Genomic DNA, 22924 nt, shown 5'->3' on the forward strand with positions numbered 1-22924 from the left:
ACTTGCCATTAACAGCCATAAATCTATCTGATTTCCTTCTCAAATGCCTCCTCCTAAGCTTTACCATAACACCTACAAAACTGAAGGTGCACAACAAGACTGACATATTGAAACAGTGCTGCAGCTACAGTGCCCCCTTTTATCTGAGTCCTTTCATTCCAGTCTCATCCAGTCCTTTCATTCCAGTCTCATCCTGCCACTGCACGTAGCAGGATGGGAACCCAGGCTCTGGAGGAGCAATCATAGCATGACCATGCTGCTCTTCTCCCATGTAGCAAGTGCTAAACTGCACCTGATGATGGGTACTGGAGGCTTCCAGACACCTACTGAGACTTAGAAATTATTGGCACACCAAACACCAGCACAGCAAGGCTGAATTCACACTGCTGCAAACAGGTACTGATAAACTCAGCTCTGCTGTTGCAGAAAGCAGTGTTTCTGAAATCTGACTTCAAACCATTTTGCTTCCATCTTGGATACAGCTTTACCAGCCTGAAAGGTTTCTTGCTGTAAGCTAAAACATAAACACAAACTACAGAACAAATTCACTCCTGATTCAACTTAGAAATAGGGTGTCATTTCTTGTGCATCTAACTTTGCACCACATTAACAGGAGGAGTGCCTGATATCTAACCCCTGATTTGGAGAGCTCAGTTACACTGTGGGACCATGCAATTAAGCTGACAACCCACAATTTCACACACAGCAGACAGAAGTCCAAGACTGAAAGAACATGAACACCGATTTACTTTTAAAGAAAAGGCCTTTTTTTTTTCTTTTTTTTTCTTTTTTAATGCAATCTTGAACACTGTTATTAAAATGTGAGCAAAATTTTGGAGTAACGAGCAGAGATTACTCATTCCCTTGTTTTGCACAAGTTGACTTTTGGCTTTCTGCAGAACACCATTTAACAGAGCACATTACCAAGCTGCTAGCCACTTTTCACAGTGATGCTAAAGCAGGTAAGAGACAATAAGTGGAACTGTTGATGGTTTATATTACTCTATTATGTTAATGTTCACTAAAGTATGCCATAAGCTCTCTCATTACATGTGTATAAACCAATTCTCTGTGGTGTTATTCCTGTGCTAAATGCTATAACTACATAAATCTTGAATTAATGGAGACTTTATAGTTCCTGAAAATGAAGGGTAATTGCTATCTGTTAATGCTGTTGTTGCTATTAAAGGAAGTATATATTTTCAGTAACAATGTTTATGGACCGTGAGCCTCACATTGCAGCCATTGCACAGTGTGGTGACAGAGTAATACCATTATCTGACTAACTCCCTTTCTCTCTCCTCCCTCACAAAAAGTACAGTATCAATTCCACAGCTTCAGCAAGCTGCCTTGCAACTCTCCTAACAGTTGCAGAGTCCAAACCAATGCCCTTCAATGAACATACAGTAAAAGAAACAAGATTTGCATTTCCATCTCTGGTAATGCTGATTTGCTAAGTTTCTCACTTGGTTAGATGGCTGGACAGGTCACTTTATTAGTTTGGGTATTTCAAACAGTTCTTCAAGAAGTGTGTGGTGACAAAATGATAGGTGTGAGAAAGTACCATCCCACTGAGTTCCTTGGAGATTTCAGCAGTGATGCAGAAATGAAAGGCTATTCTTGGCCAGAGACAGTTCTCAGAAAGGAGATAGGATGGACAGGTCCCCAGCCTGGAGCTCCTGTTCTCCAATTATTAAAAGCAGCAGTGCATTGTTTGGAAACATTCTCACTGCTGCACAACTCTGCCTTGCACAACTAGAGGAATGGCTCCTCAGTTCTGATACACTGCATGTCTGACTGACTATGCCCAATTACTTTTCACCCCTGGAGTCCTGCACGGCACCACACAAGGAAAAAAACATCAGGAGTGTGTTTATATATTTTCAATGCAGTGAGAGTAAGGCATTAATTTTACTCTAATGTCTATGTTTTAAAACATTGAGAGCTCAATAGACCATATACCCATGAACTAAAAAAACAGTGGATAATTAGTAGCATGGTACAGAGAGAGAAGTAGGAGGTGGAAAATTTCAGTTTTTCTCCTAGCTCTGTCAATGACTCAGTTTATACTTGTATGTGAACTCCTTTTTTTGTCTGCTTTTCTTATGAGTTATACACAGATGACAGTGATCTGCTGTTTATACCTAACAAAAAGTGTTATGCAAATCAAAAACACATTAGTAATTCCTGCCCTGCCCTTCCTTAGTGCCAGCATGTGTAGGTGTACCTGGAGAAAGCTGCTTCGTGCTGATCAAGCAGGGAAGCAAGATTGTTCTTAATGCTATGAAATGAAGCTGACCTGTCATGTAATTTGGGAAGCCTGATGCTGGGCCAGACAGTGTGTTGGATGCTCCATCTGGCTGTGACAGCCAGAGAGCATTATTAGAAGCTACACTTTCCCAACACATGGAAGGGGGAAAATGACTCTTCAGTGTAATCCCTTAGGACATTGACACCAATATTTTTATAGCTCCTCGTTGCATCAGCCAGGTTCAGTTTTAGACAAATACTGCACATGTTTCCAGTATAGTAAGTCAGGTATGAACAGAGAGAGCCAGGATGCCTTTGTGTTCCCCAATTGAAAGGCAGTGTTGCATCCACATTATCCCCACAGAAGATCTGAAGCCTCTTCAATTCAACCCTGGTGAGTCTACATGAATGTGCATATGTCTTTGCTGCCAAGAAAAGCAACCCTGCTTAATTCCAGAGACCTGTTTAATAGAACTGATGCCATGTCTCATGTCCCTACAGATCAGACAAGAGACAGAAAGATTATGATCTTGTGCTGCTCCCCTTTTGAAGAAAAGAAGTGTTATTATTAAGGTGGAGTCACCTTAAGAAGAAGGTAGATGGGAAATATGTCAACCTAGAAGGTCAAATTACAGGTACAGATATGTAAAGAAATGCCATATTAATAGTAAGGAACACTATAATAGCCTTTCATTTGCTGTAAAGGACAGTAAGTTACCAGCCAAACACAATACAGCTTCCTCTGAAGGTAACCTCAGATCCCACATTCTGAAAGCTAATCAATGTTGTTCAGATTTCAATTTCTTCTCTACAAGGTGAAGTCAAACCTAATCTTACAAACGTCAGTCTCAGATGCAATGCTGCTAGCTGGGTCTACCAGTGTAATTTAGATAATCATTAATAGCATAGCTGTATAATAAAACTACATGTCACTTACAACTTCATCTGAGGTTTGACTGGCAGATCTTTAAACAGTTTTCTAAGTGATTGCTTTTACTTTCTTTGATTGGGCAGTCTAAGAAATGTTTTAACCTCACGGTATCTAAGCTTTTAGGGAATAATTTTTCACCCTCACCATCCCTGCCATCAGCTCTTATGCTGTGTAACCTTGTAAGAAACAGAACTTGAGGGGGAGGCTGTGGTTTCTCAGAGTGACTTGATACATTTATATAAAATAAAATATGTACAGTAGCTTTCATTCAACATACACAATTTAAATGTTTCTCTTTGATCAACCCTTCATCTCAAAACATAGCTTTTGCCACACTCCAGGGATATTTGCTATCTGATGGGGTTTTTAAAAGAAGTTGAAGAAACCTCAATGCTTCCCAAGCTCTAACAGTATTAAAAAAAAAAACCCAAACAAACCAAAACAGCCTTAACCAGAAGAAGCTTTTAGTGTAGTCTCTTGAACTCAGCATAACCTCTGGTGTATAGCTGCAGCCAAGTGTGCTGCCAGGGAGACAGGGCTATCTGAAGTCAGCCTTTACTTTTGTAATGCTGATCCAGCAGAAACCTATGTGCCACAGCTTCTCATGAATGAATGCAAAAGACTGGACAGCCAAAATATAATAAAAGTTTGATGAAGACCTAACCTGAGACTGCCAGGTTTGATCTGCCAGAAGAGAAGTCAGCAAGAGATACTCAAGTTTTTTACACAGTTGATGCTCAAAAGCATGGAGCAACTGTTGCTATGTAGAGGGACTTCTTGGGTTTTTCTTGCAAAGGTGTAAGGAGAGATCCCTACACAAAACCACACAACTACACCCTTTCAATGATCAACCTCTGTATAAATAAGAAGGTCAGAAAAATCATTGTTCTGTGAAAAATATGCATGCAACATGACAAAACACTCCTTGACAGTTACCACACTACCTCTGAGGGTAGGTACCAGTTGTCCCCTCTTCTAAACTGATTACAAAGTTGACATCTTCAAAGATGACTATAAATAAAATATGGGCTTCTGACAAGCTATCAGAGGAGACTTCCTCTGAAACAGCACTAATGTTACGACTCGGGTCTCACCAAATGCTCATATAATAATCAAGAAAAACTCTTATACTAATGTGAATTTCTTTTCTGTAAAAAAAAACCCCCAAAAACTAGTGAAGATCACAGCATGTTTTTTCATTCAATTATAGATATTTTTAAATTTTACTTGAACACTGGAGGAAAAATACTATCTTCAAATTCATTCTTATTTTGACTACCAGGGAATTTCCAAGCTAGGAAGGCACATGAAAGAAGAAAATTCAGTCTTACCTTATCGTCAATATCACTCTCGCTGTCACACTGTGGATTAGAGAGAGAAAAAAAGATTGTGAGAAACACCTTTATGTATAGGGATCTTTTGCATCATCCTCTCAAAACTTCAGGATAGCTGTTTATGATGTTCTCAGTTCAATGAAACACACTTTTGATGTTTGCAGTAATGCCTTTTAGATTGCTGGTATAAACCAGACAAAGCCAATTTTTATTTTTCTTATACAAGAATATGGTATAATCTTACTTGGACGGGGAAGCTGAACATTAAACAAAAAAGACAATCAGCAATGCATTATAATAACAACTGTAACATGAATAACACAACAAAAAGCATGACTTCTTAACATCCCAAACTGTGGAATATATAGTAACAGTTTTGCATTGCTTCACCTTGATAAGCACTTTGTCATCTAACAAGGAAACTGTGAAACTGGCAATCAATTTCTAATTTAATGAGTGATACCAAGAATAGTAATTAAAATACATCATAAATTCTGGTACATTTTTTAGTTTGCATGAGATCACGATCCCAGGAGGAAGTGTTTACTTAAAGAGTTTTAGAGTGTAATCTTTTACAGCCCCTGAAAATGAAATGCTCTATTTTCACAGCACAAATGATGGAAAGATAATTTGAGCACTGAACACTTCAGGACACACACATCTTGTTGACTGGAGCTGAGAAAGATTTACAATTGGCAACAAAAATAAATCTCTTGCTGTCCATTACAGTGTGGCCAGTGTGGTTTGCAGCTTTTGTGCTCAATGGGAATTTTCTCCTTCAGCCAGCAGCTGATGGGGAGGGTCAGAGTGGGTTTTGGGAACTGGAAGCACCCTTTGGAGTTTGCTGGTTTAACAAGAGGAGGCACTGTGAGCCAGCAATGCCAAGCTACAAATATGAAAAATGTCTATGAAAAAACACATGCTTTGGTGTCATCAATGCAAGAGAAGGAATAGACCTGTATGGCCATTTTACCCAGGTCCTGCTCCTCATGGACAGGGGAGAGGGAATCTTTCCTGTCACATCCTTGTATCCTGAAGTTACTAAGCAGAAACTTCAGTTGTGATATTCTCGGTTTTCTGCAGATTTTTGACTATTTAACATCATCTTCTACTTGGCATGTGAAACGATTGACTCCAAGCACTTGAGGAACCTTTTACTCTTAAATTCTCTTTAACACACAGAGTACACAAAGTGCCACGACACAGGGGATGGGTCTCCCTCCCATGGCGTTTGCAGCAAAGGCTGCTCAGCTTCCCAACTGACTCCTTATTTCCATTTAATTGCAGTGGAAACACTTAAGAAACCTGTTCTGACTAAGCAGAACTCTCTCTGTTTCAAAATGAAACCATTTTACACTGCTGCACCCGATTCCCTGCATGCTTTTTCACAGAGAAATCCAACTGTTAAGAAGGATGTGCCCAGATCTAAATGTATCCATCACCATTCTGGGAAAAAAAAGAACCTGAAGCAAAAATGGAAGAAATTACAGGAAGACAGGACACTGCTCTGCAGAGGCCAGGGAGCAGTGGGTGGCTCTATCCAACTACTTTGTGCACAGAAGGCAAGAACACCAGCTAGCCATGTCTTTGGCAAATAACTCCCTGTAAGCTAGTGGTGCCTTTTCTTGGGACCTTTATTCCATCACTGAACGCTATGAAGATTATTATTGGGAACATAATTTATGTTTTTTTTTTCACACACCAGACATTCAGATCAAAAAAACCATCAGTCCTGATAAATCAGCAGCTATTTGCTGACTTTCCCCCACACCCACGTAACCACCAACAATCAAAATCTCTGCTCGGGGCCTGCAAAGGGGCTGACTAAATGTCCATCACCACTCAGACAGACTGAGACAGGTTTGCTGGGCAAAGGCTGCCCCAGTACCTGCTCCATTTGTGCTTGCTCAAGACAGTCAGTGCTAATTCATGCTGACAAAGCAATACATTAATTAAAAACAAGATTGGGGGTGGGGAAAGATGCAGTCACAGCAGTACACGTACTATTTACATGCTCATGAGAAACACCACCTAAATCAAGACAAGCCTTTCACCTCCACCTGGAGGGCTGAAATCAAGTCAGAACACTATGAGGAGTGTACATTCCCCCAAATTATCAGCATAATTGAGTGGGTCACAAAGGCCAAATTATTTTGACCTTTAAGCCTTATGCTAAAGTGTCCGAGGTTATTATTTTAATTCATTGTGCTCATTCAATCTGCACACTCATATTTTAGAGACAGAATATTTTGATGATGTGATTCAACCCACACAGTTCAGATTGAAGTGTGTTGCAATGGAATTACACCCATCTCAAAAGTGGCATACAATTAGGTAGCATACCTGTGTTGCTTAAAATGGTGTGCTCAGGGAACACCAAAACCAATGTTATTCTTACAGGGGCTTAAAGAATGATACACTTAAGTAATGAAAAAATCAAATAAATAAACTCAGAAATATATTGACTAGAAAACATAGAAAATTATCATTAAAACTCAGATGTTTTTGCCTATAAGCCCTCATTTAATAAAACCTCAGTACTATACCCCAAAATAAACTTAGTTCAAATTATTTGAGAGCAGATGTAAACAATTTTGGAGAACTTCAATAACTATTATTCAAATACAATGGAGCATTTTAGTCTTGCACTCTATTTCTTATTGCATTATGATATTTTAAAAAAATAGGAGGACAGGCTGCTTCTTGAAGAAGACAGATTTGACCTCAAAAATTTTTATGCTTGTAATGAGTATAAAAGCCTACATTACACATGGCTTGCATTACTAAAAGGTGCAGCATTGCTTTGTTTAGATGCCTAGTTTTGCTTTGTACCAATATGCAACTCTGTCTCATGAAGACAAGTGAAAGCTGCAAAAAAGCCAGTGAGCCATCAAATCCACATGCTGACTTTTGTAAATAGCCACAAGAACGAAGCAAACATCAGATCTCTGAAGATCTATTTTTCCCCATTCAGGATCTGTAGATATTCCATAATTAATTGCTTCTAAAATGGAAAGGACAACAAAGAACTTTGTTTCATTTTAACTTACATCTTCCTTCCTTTAACCATGACTGCATCAGCCTTGAAACAGAAGCAGAGTTACCCTGGTGAGTGCAGCTCTGCGTGGACACAGAGCCCATCGTGCAGCTGCAAGATGGATGCTTTAAAAACCCTACTTGTGACAACAAGTTGCATAATTTCTTGTTTGTCTTACGAAATAGCTGTCCCCTCCTGCCTCTCCCAGTCATGTATGACACATTCATGTACACAGACTGTTCCTGTAGCCATTCCTACTGTGTGGCTATTAAACTACCAGAATACCACATTCTTAATCCACATGAGAACGAAGTCCCAAGTGATCCAAAGCTCCTAAGCAGTCTGTCTGATAAGAGAGCATGTGGTAACAATTAACACACCATTATTTAGAAAATTTGGACTTCTGCTTAACATACAGCATCCTGGAAAATGGAGAGCTTGAGAGTCATGGCTACTAACCCATTACAATCTCCCACTGACTCCTGAAGAAAATACAGCCAGCTTTAGAGGAACCCCCCCCAAGCTTCAGAATTCATTTAGGTTTTTCTTCCTTTTATTTTAAAGAAACAGGCTCCCATATTCCCATCAAGAAACGGGAAGCCACAGGCTGCTGAAAACACAACGGCACCAAAAAATCCCAAACCAAATGCGCCTCAACAGGTCTGTGAAAAAACAGAACTGCTGTTGACCCCTTCCTTTCAGTGGAGTGCTAAAAACACCATTTCAATGGACTGCTTCAGTTTCTGTGGTAACAGCCTCCATCCCCGCTGTTCTGAAGCCTTCTCACCTCTGCTGCCTGCTCCTGCAAAGCCCTGCATCGACACAGAGAGCCTGTGCCTGGCACGGCCAGGATGTTTAAATGAATAATAAAGTCACAGGAGAAACTTCGGTTTGACCCAGAGGGTTTTCTGTGTCTTAAAAGACAACTTATTCTGGGTTGGTGAGGAGGAGGCCAGGAGCTTCCCTCCTGAGGGCCCAGCAGGCCTAGGCCGGGCTCACCTCCCACGCAGCTGTTGTCTGAGGGACAAAAGCCCTTGTCAAAACGAAAAAGTTAAAGAAAATGTGGAGAATGGCAACTGTTGACAGCTACAGGGGCTCATTGAAAGACAAAAGCTTCAATTACCTGGATTTTTCTAAAGGCCTGTTAACACTCCTGGTCTATAAGCAAAACTGTAAACAGCCATTGTGCCAGGTTCATAAAGGTTCCTAAAAGGATTATTCACTGGGTTGTGCCAATTGCCTCTCAATTCCACCAAGAATGTTCCCAAAGCTGACCCCTAATTGTGCTGCTTTTGGGAAACAATTTCTCCCAGTGACAGATTCCAGACAGAAAAAGCCTCCCATGAAGTAAAATTAAGCAGAAACACCACATATATTTAAGGTAGAATTGGCTCAGCGTGGCCTAAGGAGGCCTTCTTCCTCCCTGCTTCTGCCCCAGAGAGGAGGAGGATGCAAATTTTGCGGATATGGGCCCTCCACACACCATGACCCAGTGCTAAAAAGATTCTGATGAGAGTCTAGAGTCTAAAAAGACTCTAGAGGAAGAAACTATGGGTTCAACAGAGCAGGGCACAACCTGGCAGACCATGCTCCAGAGGAAGGTTCAGGTTATGGATGAAGCAGTCAGTGAAGCAGCAGGAAAAGCTGGCGCCTTCCTAATCTCCATCTCAGCAACCTCAGCGGCTCCGCCATTCCCTCCGTCCCATCTGTTCCCCTGCTGCACCTAAAAGACCTGAGGAAGCCAAGACAGAGCTCTCATACTTGTAGAACATGCCCTCTGGCTTTTTTTTTTCATAGCTGAGGTAGAAATTCACATTTAAAGGCCTCCCTCCATCATGCCTTTCCCACCAGGTGAGGCATTACGATGCACTCCAGCACTTCCTTGAAGAAATCATCCCAACACAGGAGAAAGATGGACTTGTGGTTACTGTGAAACACAGGCAAAGGTGCATTTGGAGAAGGGACTTCTCTTACCATAAAGACACAAAGCCATCAACAGCACACCCCTAAATCTTCTCTTATCCCATACAAGCTGAAGTTGAAACGGGAAATACAAGTGTTACCCACTGTGGTTCACATGACATACAAGATTACATCAGATCACTCCTTGTCACAGCAAGAGGCACGTAATTGCAGAGGCAGTTAGCACAGCTGAAGAGTGTTTCACCCATGTAACTTTTAGGTTTTTAGAACACACAAGAGGAGCAGGACTGGAATGCGATATGCAGAGATTCTTCCAAAAAAGCAGCATCCACAGAAGCAGCATATAGGCTCTGTCCCCTGAGACATCTCCATGTGCACTGGGCTCCTCCCAAAGGCATTTAGTCCACGAAGTGGAAGAATCTGTATTAAAATTGTTTGTACTGCGATTCTGGACATTTTCTGGTGAGTTTAGAATCATATAAACAAGAATCAATTAATCCTTAGATTACTCCCAGCAATTTACCTTCCAGACCACTATTTTGTCTTCACATAACAGAAGTACTACATTGATTAACATGAAATCAGATTCTCACATAATTACCTCATGCCAGGAACTAGACCTTAGCTTATTCACATAAACACAGTATATTCTATTCCACCCAAATGCAGAGGTTTATAATCTGGTTTGTACCTAAACAGCCTCAAGGGGATAGGGCCTCGTTCTGCCAGACACAATACAGCACATAAGTTACAGGTTCCTGTGCAAACAGCTGACAGAAAGGCTTGGTTTTGCTTTGCACACAAAAACACATACCTACAGGTATTATTTATATTATGATTAGGCAGAGGATGACAGACATCTAAGCTGGCTGTGTGAAAAAACAGATCCCAGCCTGGAGGGACATGTAATCTAGCCAGTCTACCTGCAACTAAAATTGTGTGGGGAACTGAAAGGCTGAAAGACAATCTTAAATATACAGTCTATATTACAATGCAAGCAGGCAGAGTAGAACACATATGTAAAAAAGTTTCATAGAATATATGAACAGTGCAGATAGCTACGGAGCTTGCACACCCACTCAGACAGCCCCAAGAGGATGGCCATGTTGCTGCTATCTCATTATTTCCGTTCATATTTAGTTACTGAATTTTCTTTTAATAGCAAGGCTTGGGGAAGCATTACACTTAAATCCCAGTTCATTAACGTTTCTTTTAAAGGAAGAAGCAAAATCAACCCTATTTTCAGGAGCCCCTCCCCTTGCCCTGTCCTCTGAGCTAACTTCCCGGGAGCAGCTCACAGCAGCAGCAGTGCGTATGGATGCGCGCCTGTGTGTGCAGGGGGAGGGTGTTGTTTCCTATTAAGTCTGGCATTGGATTCATGTCTGCAGGGGCTTGCTTAAGATGATAGGAAGAGAGAGTTTTATCATGAGCCAGACTGACAGAAAAGCCTGCTAATGGGACTTGAGGCATACACAGGAAAGAAAGTGCCAAAACATTAAGCTACCGCCAAGTGTCAGAGGGCCACTGATTTATTGCAGCAATTTTGCCACTGTGTCCTTTATAAGGTCCCACAAGTCCTTCCTCCTGGCAAGAAGCTGTGAGCTGCTGCAGCTCAGGGAGAAGTTTAGATCCAGAGCACAGAAAGTGTCCAAGCGAAAGGCGGGGGCCGGGGGGAGGACGGAAATCGAATGTTGACTTGAACTTGCCCCAGGCAGCAGAGTCCTCTTAGCTCCACTGCCTCCCTGACAGTTTGATGAAATGAGTCAGGGCCTCCCCATGGCTACACCAGCTCAGGCTTCCAAGTGCCGGGGTAGAGCTGCAAGAAACAGATTGAGCCTCAGGGCAGCAATTTCTTTTTTTTTTTTTCTTTTTTTCTTTTTTCCCTTTCTCTCCTCAGCATTTGGCTGGGGGAAGGAGGGAGGTTATGAGCGCTACAGATGTATAGGCTGAGCCTTTGTCTGCGGAGGGGGAGGACGAGGCAGAGAGAGAAGAACAGCAAGAGAGTATTAGCTATGGCAGCCAAGAATAGCCCTGAGCACTATAACTAATTTTGAGGGGCAGTGATGCATTGTACAGGCGATGTGCTGTTTGGTCTGAGGGGGCCCCTGTTGTGAAGCAGCAATCAAGAGGACATTTTGTTAAGTGACCAACAGCTGTCATCTGCAAGCCCAGAGTAGGGAAGGAGGGAGTATGGGGGTGGGAAAAAGATTTATAAAAAAAAAAAAAAAAAAAAAAAAAAAAAAAAAAGAGCATTTGTCCCTTGGAGGCAGAGCACATTAATCCACCAATCTGCCACAGCTTTAACTCTGAAAGCGCTCGGTGCCTTGGAAGGGCCGAGCTCTGCTCCCCATCAGCCACCTGCAGAGATGGGTACCTCTCACCCTGCTTCACCTGCCAGACACAGGGAGCTTCCCTACCTCTGCAGGTCGAGGAACCAACGCTAAAAATACTGTTTAAGTCTCTTTTCATTCCATAAAATTGAGTTGATCTGTGGCAGCTTAGGGTCAATCCCTCAAGGACTGTTTTTTCCCCCTTCCCTTTTCCTTAGCACTCATAAATTAATCAGGAAGACCCTGACTAAGTCATTTCATGCTGTACAACATAAAAGAAAGTCCCTTGATGATCCATGCAAGGATCTATTAAAAGCAGGAGGAGGGAGGGAAGAAGGGTTAGGGAAGAGAGAGAAAAGGGAGGAGGGGAAAGAAAAAATCTCAACCTTTTTGATATTTTAGGATAAAAGCTGGAGGACTTTGTTACAAATTCTAGCCAACATCAAAACACCTTAAATAATTCAAAGAACATGTTAAAGGGAAGAAACTGAATGTTGCTCTGATGTTCAATTGATGCAACACAGAATATTACCCAAAACAGCACAGCCTGTTAAGGGAGACAGCAGCCTTGAGCATTTCAGTTCTTTAGAAAAATGTCAGAACCTGTAAAAATCATAATTTCCAGCAACTTTTTTTTTTTTTTTTTTTTTTTTTTTATGATATAAACTCAGTGAGACTGAAATGTAGGTTTCTGACAAGCTGTTAACAAGACAACTTTAGAAATCTGTCTGGAGCTCTCAGGGAGATGGGCTGCCATTTCACTGCTTCAAAGAAGTTCATGACATGACAAGCAAAAATCAGGGAACAGAGACCTAAAAACCACGGTGTAATTTTCATTTGCTTCTGTCGTGAAAGAATTCAAGCAGAAATTTAAGAAGGCTGCACAACTAAAAAAGCCAGCAACTGGAAAATCATTGCTGTGGTTTGACAAGCACATCTTTTATGCTGGAAATGGTTTCTTTATTATTACACCTATATACAGGAAATTGCTTTTAGGAAAAAAGAGATAATCACAAATTATTCTTTGGGATCTAGAAAATAAGACCTACAGTTACCTGATTACAAGCCAAGCCTAAAAAAGACCTGGTTCATAGGAGAGAGTGACCAAAAATGTGTAAGTCACCAGATTTCTCTTGGTTTCCAACATCCCTGCCCTTCCCTCCATGGAGAAGGTAGAAATTGGAATGGATATCTTTCCATAATGCAGTCTTTTACTGGAGCCTACATAGATTAATTTTGCTATGTAAGTGTTTAATAAAGACACACTGATTAAAAATAGAAAAGCAAGCATTCAATGCCATCTACACAGCAATGTTTGTATCAAATTGAGGAGATGCTTTCTAGCTGCTTTACCATATTAGACCTCCTACTTTAGGCCTTAATGTACCAGCATAATGCTTTTCCATAATTTTTGGATGATTTAATGATGTCTTTTCAAGAATCAATCTATTCTTTTCAATGGTTAGAAAAAAGTAGATCGATATCTCTCTCTTTCTCTCCATATATCTCTTTCAACATGTAATCTCTCTCTCCTAGTCTCTCACTGTTTGGACTCATTTTAAGTATTTAATGGTAGGTTGGTGTAGCAGCCTTGGAGTCAATTCACTGATTGTGATTGACTCATACCCACGATTGCAGAATTTTGGTCCCCTTGGGACAGCTGCTTTGGTAAACTCAAAGACATCCAACTACACAGATTTGATCTTATGCTTATTTCAGTCCCTGCTGGACAAGAAAGTTGGAGATGGGACAAAGCAGAAGGTCATTTTCATAGGCACTTGTAATGCCTATGATTGTACCAAGGCATAATATCAATTATAAGCCAAATTTAGCCCAGTTTTTGCAAGGACCACACAAATAATGAACTGAAGCTTTTTCACCTCTTTCCTATTTCACCTGATTTCTGCACAGCTCTGGTGGTGCCATCCCACAGCCCTGCTTGGGTAATTGAAAGCACAGTGCACACAGAGTTGAAAGGCTGACACTGCATTTCACCAATTTACGAAATGGAGGAGACTCTGACAAGAAAAGAGATGCAGTTTGCTTCTCTTCTGAAGTGCTCACAAGTTCTTTTCATTCTGCCCTCACTTGGGCATTGTGTCACCTGTCACTCATTTTCTTTTCATTAGACAGATATTTTTGGAGGTACTACAGCTTCAGTGCTGGGGTTTTTTTTTCACTAAGGAACCAGAAAAACATCATTACTTTCTTACTCTACAGGTTTAAGCTATGACTAATGCCATCAGCTTGCAAGAGACATCTTGTCTTGCTGCCTTCCCTTTACCACAAGCCTCCTGGCTTGGCCTTCCCTGGACACCTCTGGCCCCAGCTGCTTTGGTCCTTCATGCTCTCCAGGGAGAAGCAGAAACCAAGAGAAGATTTTGCAGGGACTCAGAGCACAGAGCAACTCTTATTTTGTTTAACACAAGGATGCCTAGAGAGGATATGTCCAAGAGAAGAAAAGTGGCCTAAAGACACTATTTACAACAATGCGTTAGTTTGGAGGGGGAGTAATAAGCTTCCCACAAAATGAAGGAGGAGTTTAGGACTTAATACAAATATACCCAAAAGCCACTTTAACCATAATGATCATTCTACTAATTCCTCACTTACTATAAGCATCAGTTGTCTTCTTCTATTTGGACTGTAAATCTAGTCCATTATTGTGCCATGTCCACATCATTATGGAGTCACCAATAAGTACCTGGCCACTACAAAATACCAGGATTTGTAACTACAAAATACCAGGATTACTAAAATACCCTCACTCTAGAGGAAAGCCTTTAGTTATTATCAGCTCTCTTAACTCCATGCTATATGAGTCTGTTTGGAAGTTTTATTTGCATCTTTATTTAGTGGAGAACATGTGTGGCTGTATTCCCTCAGTGCAGAACCATCATTAGCTGGAACTCCAGAGGAAAGGCCTTTCTTAATACCTGAGTATCCTGCTTTGAAACAGTCACCCTACAGAATGAGGGTGGTAGACTTTTGGTTATGAAACTTGCTGTGGTTTGCTATAGCTGATTCACATGAATGGTTATTTTTTTTTATAGACACACACTTTTTCTCATACTGCCAACTTCCTTCTGCCTTACTTCTCCCTGTAAATAAGGAAGTAAGTAAGAAAGTAAAAAAGTAAGAAAGTAAAATAACATAGTTGGCTGTTCACTCTTGCAGAATGGTGCTTTGCTTAATATAAAAGCTCCAAGGCCTCTGCCATTACCTGGAAAAAACTTCTTTGGACACCTGAATGACAAACCTGTAAACATTAAGCAATAAAAAAATATAAAAATTTATATATTTACTATTTCAAATGAAATTGCAGAGGCTTCCTACTACCTTAATAGGTCTGCTCCTCTTTTCCAACCCCCCTAGATAGTAATTTGTAACTTTGGCCCCCAGATGCCACTGATTGATGTAAATGTAATGATTTACAAGACAGAGCTTCCTACCTCACTCTCCTTTCAGACTGCAAAGGTAGTTTGACCAGCACTGACCTCAGACATCAAGACAAGGGCTGGTCACACACACTGAAAGATGGGAATACAAGTATCCTAGCTAAACTATCCTGAAACTTCCTTAATAGGTTTGAGGACATTTATCCTTTCAGTTGTCACCACAGATGTTTTAATTTGTATTTTTCTTTCAAGACTGGTTTGGAAAGTCCCAGTTGTGTGGATAGATATCATTTATGAATAGATGCTCCAACACATCAAATTCTTCCCTCAGTAGTGACAGCCCCCTGTATGGCTAACCCAGACTGGAGTGATTAGAGAATAAAAGAAAAAGAAACATCTCAACGGGAGGGGAAATAAGAGAAACAGAATAGGAGACTTAAGGGCAAGAATGGAAAAAAGCAACACTGTGGACCAGTAATGAGATGGGACTCCAAATACACTCTGTTTGGGAATGAACTCTGTCCCCTTTCATCAGGGCCCATTATTATGAACATAATGATAAAATTTCTAATAATTAGGTGGCACAAACTGTTAGGTACTTTTCAAGGAGTGAGAATACATTGAATAACAGAAACTTTTCGTTTTCCAATAGGTTATTATAAACAAATGTGAAATCTGTTTAAAACCATGGAAAACACCTTGCCTGTGATGTTTTAACTCCTCTCAGTTTGTGCTCTCTGGTGTGGGAAGCTCTGGAGCTGAGAGCTCTGCCTGCTCCCCCGGGAGATGGACCCAGCCAGGAGTTCTTTTCACTTGTGCTTTTTGCTGATTCAGCTGTGATACCCCAGCAAACTCATGGGTGGTTTGCAGCCACATGTAGCAATAAAATGCATAAACAGCAATTCATGATAATGCTGTTATGTGTCACTACCACACATATAATAACAAGAGGGGTTTCCATGGACTGCAGAGGAATTATGTGTCTCTAAGTAGGCTTTAAAGCCCTTTAATAGAGCTAGGCTGGGAAGGTTTTCCTCAGCATTTATGCAAAGTACTTGCACAGATAGCTAAAAGCTCATGAGCTGGACAGCTTTTAGCAGCACAGGTTGAGAATGACAGGGTCTCGTGCTAATCAATGTACATGAAAAAAAAAGAATTATTTTAAATTCCCACCGAACACACTTTTGATTATGAAGCAGAAATAGCATTCAAAACAAACCACATTGTTAGCTCTGCTGGCTAATGAAAAATCATCACAATTACAAAACCAAAATCTTTGTTTTCAATTTTAAGTCAGCAGAGCTTTAAAAGAACAAGCTGCTCGGGAGCATGATAGCTTTTTCCCTAAAAAAGGAAATAAAGAAATCCTTCCTAGCAACTGCAATTATGATACTTTCATGTCAAATGAATTATATTACTGAAAATAAATCTTTCTAAGATGCACAAGAGGGTTATCTGGCTCCAGTCAGACTTATGCATTACTGGTTTTATATGTTGTACTCTACTTGATTAATATAGGTAATCAAATTATATTGCTTTCCACTGTGCTCTCAAATTCAAGGCTATAATGTTTTCAATGACAAAGTTCATAGAGTTGTATAAAAATGTACCTCATGCTGTACCAGCCCTTTATTGCTGTAGTAAAACACCATTTTCAATTTAGTAATAAGTGATATAAAACAGAGTGTCTTGATTGGCAGGGTCGTATTCATTATGCAGTGCCCTACGACAGAGCAGAGCTCAGAATGGAAATTTAAGGACAGAATCTACTGTAATCTCAGATGCTGATACTTTAGGGAATAAAATTATTCCTTTTTCATGAATTGTCCAAAGGAAGGACAAGGAATTGAATACAAAGACATGCAATTTATTATATACACACACACAGGGATGGAATGGAGAAAGGGGCAGGAAGAGACTCACTGTAGAATGCTGCTACTACACACAGGTAGTAGCACTGGAGCTAAATCTATGCTACTGCCTTACACTTGGAATAGGAAATGAAAAGAAGAAAATAACAGGAAAAGAGGAAGCCTGGCAGCCTGGATAGCAGCAAGTACTGGAGAGCTCTTTCTGGCTTTGCAAACAGAAGAAACATTTCAGGGCTTTATGATTCTTGAGGTGCCTCAATGAAGTTGTGTTATCAAGTGCTCTTCACTTTGTGCACATCAGGATTCTCTAAAGAGTTGTAAATTAGACTGTCAAACCTGCTAAAATCTTAAGTTTGCAGCTATCTTTGAATATGTAAATCTTAGCCCTTCCCTTCCTTCTTTTCCCGTGTATAAATCAGGAATAATGTTTACTGGATCTGTAAGCAAGCAAATCAACCAATCTGTAAGTTCTATAGAGGCAAAGTATTCTGGTGAACCTGGTTATCACTATGAACACTATCTAGAAGAACAAGAATTATAAAGCCATTTTCTGTGGAACTGAGTGGCAGAGATATTGTTAGCTGGTATCTTTTCTAAGCATGTATGTTGAGCAAATGATATGATCAGGGAAGACAACTCTTGGACTCAGGAATTAGTAATGTTATCTTAGTTTTGTTTCCTTGGCAACTTGACCTTTCATAATATGCCCAAAGGCAAAATATGGGTAGCATATCCCTTTCAAATCATACCTTAATAATCTTGTGATTAAAAACATCACCAGAATGTGGCCTTGCCGTAAGATGGAGAATTAACGACTCTCTACTAAATGATCCACTGATGTTGAATCTAATTTAAGTAGCCTTGCAAGAATATTTAACACTTAATGATAGGCTCTGTATTAGAGTAGGTTTAATCTAGGATGCAGCCACAGATGTCATAAGAAGGAATTAATCAGCATTGCTTCCACTAAAACAGAAATGCAAAATTGCTGAACAGAATGTATTAGAAACAGATTAAAGAACTGGGACTTAAACATAAAAGAAACAGAGCTGATGCCACCCTCAGAGAGCTAATTTGAAATACAGAAAAACTTAATTCGCCTTTAACTGAAGAATTGGGGTGTTTGAAGTTACTAAAGAGAAGCTTGTGTTATCAAGAAGGAAAGAAAGGCAGATAGTCTTTTCCCTCATCAATTAAAAATGAAAGCCCAGCCCAAATATTAATGCCTGCTTCAAAATCCCAACAGAATGAAGTTATTGATGCTCTAGGGACTATTGCATCCTACATGAAGCTCTATACTCAGTGAAATACTGTGGAAGTTTTTCACTGATTTGGGAAAATCTTCCTCAATTTAGGTAACTTACCTTTCAGAAAAGCAAATCTTGGAAATAGGGAAATACAGCCAATGGTAATGGAAATGCTTGCAGTTGGGGGAAAATATGAAATATTGTATTTTTTTTTTTGCAAAGATCTACATTACAATTATTTGTTGTTGCTCCAGGCAATTTATCATCTCCCCTATTATCTGAGGACTCTGTGCTGTCCACAGGGTTTATGCTGTCCAGTCTCTTTCATTAACCAAGACAGAAGAGAGTATATAAAGCCCAAAGGGATCACAGACCATCAGCTCAGAACATCTACATAGCACAGGTCATTAAATTTCAACCAGCAACCCTCTAGTTCTGATTTGAAGATATTGATACCAAATCCTCTAATCCTACGAAACCTTAGAAGCACATTTCATGGATTAAATATTGCATTCTTAAAATTTTTTAGTTACAGTTACTGTTCCTGGTAATGATGAGGACAACCTAAGTTTAGCACGGTTATATTTCTACTGAAAACATCGAGAAGTGTGCTGAGTGGTCCAATGATTCAACTACTGTACTCCTGATATACTATCACTGCTGTTAAAAAGGTTTCTGACTGGGTTGAGTGGCCCTTCCTTTAAAATTATGAAACAATCTAGCTTTGGTTGCAATTTTCATTGATAGCCTAATAGAACACACAAATAATCTCAGTGCTTGTTCCCAAATTAATGAAAAACTTGTGTAAAGCTTTGATCTTGATGGAAGAACCCATCAAGACTTCCCATTTGTCTCCCTAATTACTTGCTTTGATGCTCAAGGCTTGCAATCACTGCATAAGTTAATGTCCTGGGGTTGCCATGGCTACCATTAGTGAAGCAGAACAAGAGACATTGCTCTGCACATAAGCCACCTTTGCTAAATGTTTACTTCCTTCCACTGGCTGTTCCTCCCTCAGTGACAGTACAGAGGCACCCCTGTACTTCACCAGAAGTTAATACAATAGTTCTGATCCATTTTATCACAAATGCTACTGATAACGTTCACTTTTTCTTTCTCTCTGCTTCACATACTTCAGAGGTCTCGAAAGCAGTGAAGTGGTTAAAAGACAAGAGTGAGGACTGACTTCACTTCCTAACTTCAACAATTTGCTGTCTGACTTAGGGGCCTCCATTTGTTTGACTCTTGAAGGTTAATAATGATGCATGTTTCATCACACAGTCCTGTTTTGAGAAGACACAGCTAGGAACCAATAAAGAAAATGTGTAATAATATTAACTTTTCATAAAGCAGTTGTTTGAAGTGAGTTCCCTCTATGTCTACAATTTTCTGGTTAGCTAAAAAACTTTCATTAAACCTCTACACTTCTCTTTTAATAAAGGGCACTTTATTAATGTGTAAAGTAATGATTCATAATACACTTCAATGTTACTAGTAATTGCTCATTGAAAGTAAGAAATCACTTTCCTATTTGCTTATCTGAAGACCTCTAAGGACAATGAGGTGCATGATAATTGCAGTGTGGTGCATTTCCTCATTTACTGTATTCATCTGATTTAACTTAGGGTCAAGAAATTCAGCACCGAGTCATGAAATGCCAACAGAAAGGTGTGTTCTGTTCTAAACTGCAAGTGTATTTGTAGCTTTAATCCACACACAAGATTTTCTACTTTTGCAATTAGTTCATGAAACTTTTCAGTGCAATCTGTTCTCAGAAGTCTTCCATTCTAAAAAAATATGACCAACTAATGAATATCTGAGTAGGAGCCACCATCCCAAAATATTTCACAAAAAAACCAAAGTTGACTGAAAAATTCCTACAGCAACAACAGAATACTGCTTATTTTGGCTATGAGGAAGATATATAATTTTAATATTCTGTTCCTGTCAAAGTTTTATGCATTCTTTTAGGTGTATGAACTCTTAATCTTTTTTGTTCTGAATACAGTATTTTCCTCTGGGAGGTATAGTACATGGTAAGCATGGAAAGTTAACATGTAATTAGCATGGTAATGTCTAAGCAAATTACATCATGCTGGAGTTAATGGAAGATCAGATCAGAAATAATCCTCTGAGCACAGCCAGCACGAATTACAAGTTTCTGTAACTCCAAATAACCTGAAAACCTACAGGATGCTGAAGCACCTACCAAACACCCTGGCACGCACCTCAGGTGCTCTGTAGTGTACCTGTGGTGTTAACACTGCTCCAGTGAGGATGTGTCTGACGTGTGGAAGTCACTGGGACACAGCTCTTGCAATGAGCTGTGGATGGTGGGAAATGATGGAACTGGCATCCTGTGTAAGGCCAGGGTGTCAATCTTTACCTGCAGCCTGAGAGCAGGACACTATTAGATGCTCTCCTATTAAATTTCCTCAGATTAAATTTGCTTATTTCCCTCAAGAAGAGATTATTTCAAATAAAGCTACTTTGGTTTTGCTTTTAGTAGATCCTGCAGTTAAACCACACCTGACAAGAAGTGCATCAGAACCATTACACCAGCAACAGGGTTGCATTTTTAACAGGCAGCCCCAGCACAGCCCTCATGCACTCATTAAAAGACCCACTATTGGTATCTTGACAACTTCTTACTATTTTTTTTCAGAAGCAAATAGCAAGGAGAGAGAGGGAGATTCCAAATTAATTACACGGGTTTAGCAAAGAAGAATCAATTTTGGCAGGAACACTACAGCTTTTAAAAAAAAATTAAACCAATGCTACATGCTCTTTAGCAACTCCAGAACCTGCATAATGACAGAAAAGAGCTAAGTGAATCAACAATCAGAATAAGCAGAAATCAGAGTAAACAGATTAGGGCAATCATCTTTCTACAATCCACAGAAATAAGGAGAGTCATTTTTCAAATGAATAATGACAGTACCAAATGTTAAAGACAATGAAGAAAAGGAGCAGGGGCTTTTTTTAGCCAATTGCCTTTCTTCTGAAGAACACAAAGCTGAAGAGCTTGGATTCATCTCTCAAATACAATGGCTCATAATATGACAGGTCATAATGCATAGCACATGAGAGAGAATACATAAGCCAACATAAAACTCAGCATGATTAATATATGATTAGTTCACGTTTGTACAATGCTTTGAAGATGCAAAGTGCTAATTAGAATTTCTGGATTGGGCTGGTTGATGCCCCGATGCAATCCAGATCAGTAAATAAAAAACTGTGCAGACATTTAAACTACCTGCCCAAAGATTAAAGAACCCATGAGACAATAAGAAAGGCTTCAAATGTCAAGTGGATAAACAAATGTATAAGAGAGGAGGAGAATTCAATGGCCCACTGAAGATATTTAAGACAGATAGGTGAAGATATTTAAGACATAAAACTATAGCTGGAAATTATTTGAAAAACACTGGTTCACCTCCTTCTACCATTAGCAGAAATACTTCTACAACTCATGACATATAGGGATATCTCAGCTCAAGAACCCATAAATATCTGCTGAACCAAACCCTGAAAATCTCATGCCCTTTGTGGAACATAAACAATTATCTTCCCAAGAGTAGTTCTACAGTAATGAGAAGGAAAAAAATATTTAGTTTTACATGTGCAAGGGAAAAAAAAAAAGATGTTGAGTCTTACACTGGAGAGTGGAAAAAGAAAAACAGGAAATTCCCCTCTAGCTTTTATCAGAAATGTTGAAACTGGATTTCAGCATGGGGGAAAAGAATGAAACCTACAGTAGATGAACAATATGTGGCTCGTAGCAACCGATTTATTTTTTTTAATTAGAGAGCAGAATAACTAAAATAATTTATAGCAAAAAACCTGCCCAATACATCACTGGCATGTGACCAACATAGAGCTGGGGATCAAAACAGAATGCCATCCAGCAGAGAGATGTTGACTTCACTACTGATCTGGCCTTTTCCTGCTTAATTAAAGCTACTGAACACTTGAGCTGGAAAACTGTAATCCCTATTAAAGTGTCATTTTAGCAGTAGGTGATCAGACCTTTCAAGCTACACTAAGTAATTATGCTAGCAGGAACCATGTGTAGTATTAATATGACCATAAGAAAACCACATCTGTGCAGTTAGGAGCACAGTTAATGCACGACCTGGTAACCAGCTAAGGATAACCAAGCAAACCAGTAGTTTCAGCTCCAGTCATATCTGAATCAAGACAAAAGCTCCAGCAGGCAGTCATGTCCAACACCAGGCAGAGAAGATGTGTGGCTCTAATTCTGTACAAGTACTGAGTAAGATTAGATAACCATATCTGTGGGAGCTGAGACTGCACATAATGGTTAATTACCTGTTGGTTTGAAACAACAGTAAAGACAAAATGTACCAACAGAGTAGCACAAAACAATGAAATACTGTGTGCATGAATATTTACTTTTGATCTCCATTACGATGCAGAAATAGACATGGAATCCTCAAGAGCAAAAATTGGGTTTACACTACGATATGTTTTATGGAACAAGAAACGTGACTGAGGGCAGTCCCAGAAATACAAAACCCATGTAGGCTTAAAGCTACTGCAGATGCATTGCAGTTGCACTTCAAGCTTAGTGAATTCT

At 39.8% G+C, this 22924-nt stretch overlaps 1 protein-coding gene across 25 annotated transcripts in view; it reads right to left on the reverse strand.

Annotated features, from left to right (window-relative positions):
- FBRSL1 (fibrosin like 1) overlaps positions 1-22924 on the reverse strand; it is a 513458-nt gene that overhangs the window by 166986 nt on the left and 323548 nt on the right. For all 25 annotated transcript variants that reach the window (XM_071763661.1, XM_071763655.1, XM_071763656.1 and 22 more), the window contains one exon: positions 4513-4542. In XM_071763661.1, coding sequence (XP_071619762.1) covers positions 4513-4542 — 30 coding nt within the window. The remainder of the gene's footprint in view (positions 1-4512; positions 4543-22924) is intronic.

Source organism: Heliangelus exortis, chromosome 19 (assembly GCF_036169615.1).
Source record: "Heliangelus exortis chromosome 19, bHelExo1.hap1, whole genome shotgun sequence".
In the NCBI taxonomy this organism is placed as follows: Eukaryota; Metazoa; Chordata; class Aves; order Apodiformes; family Trochilidae; genus Heliangelus; species Heliangelus exortis.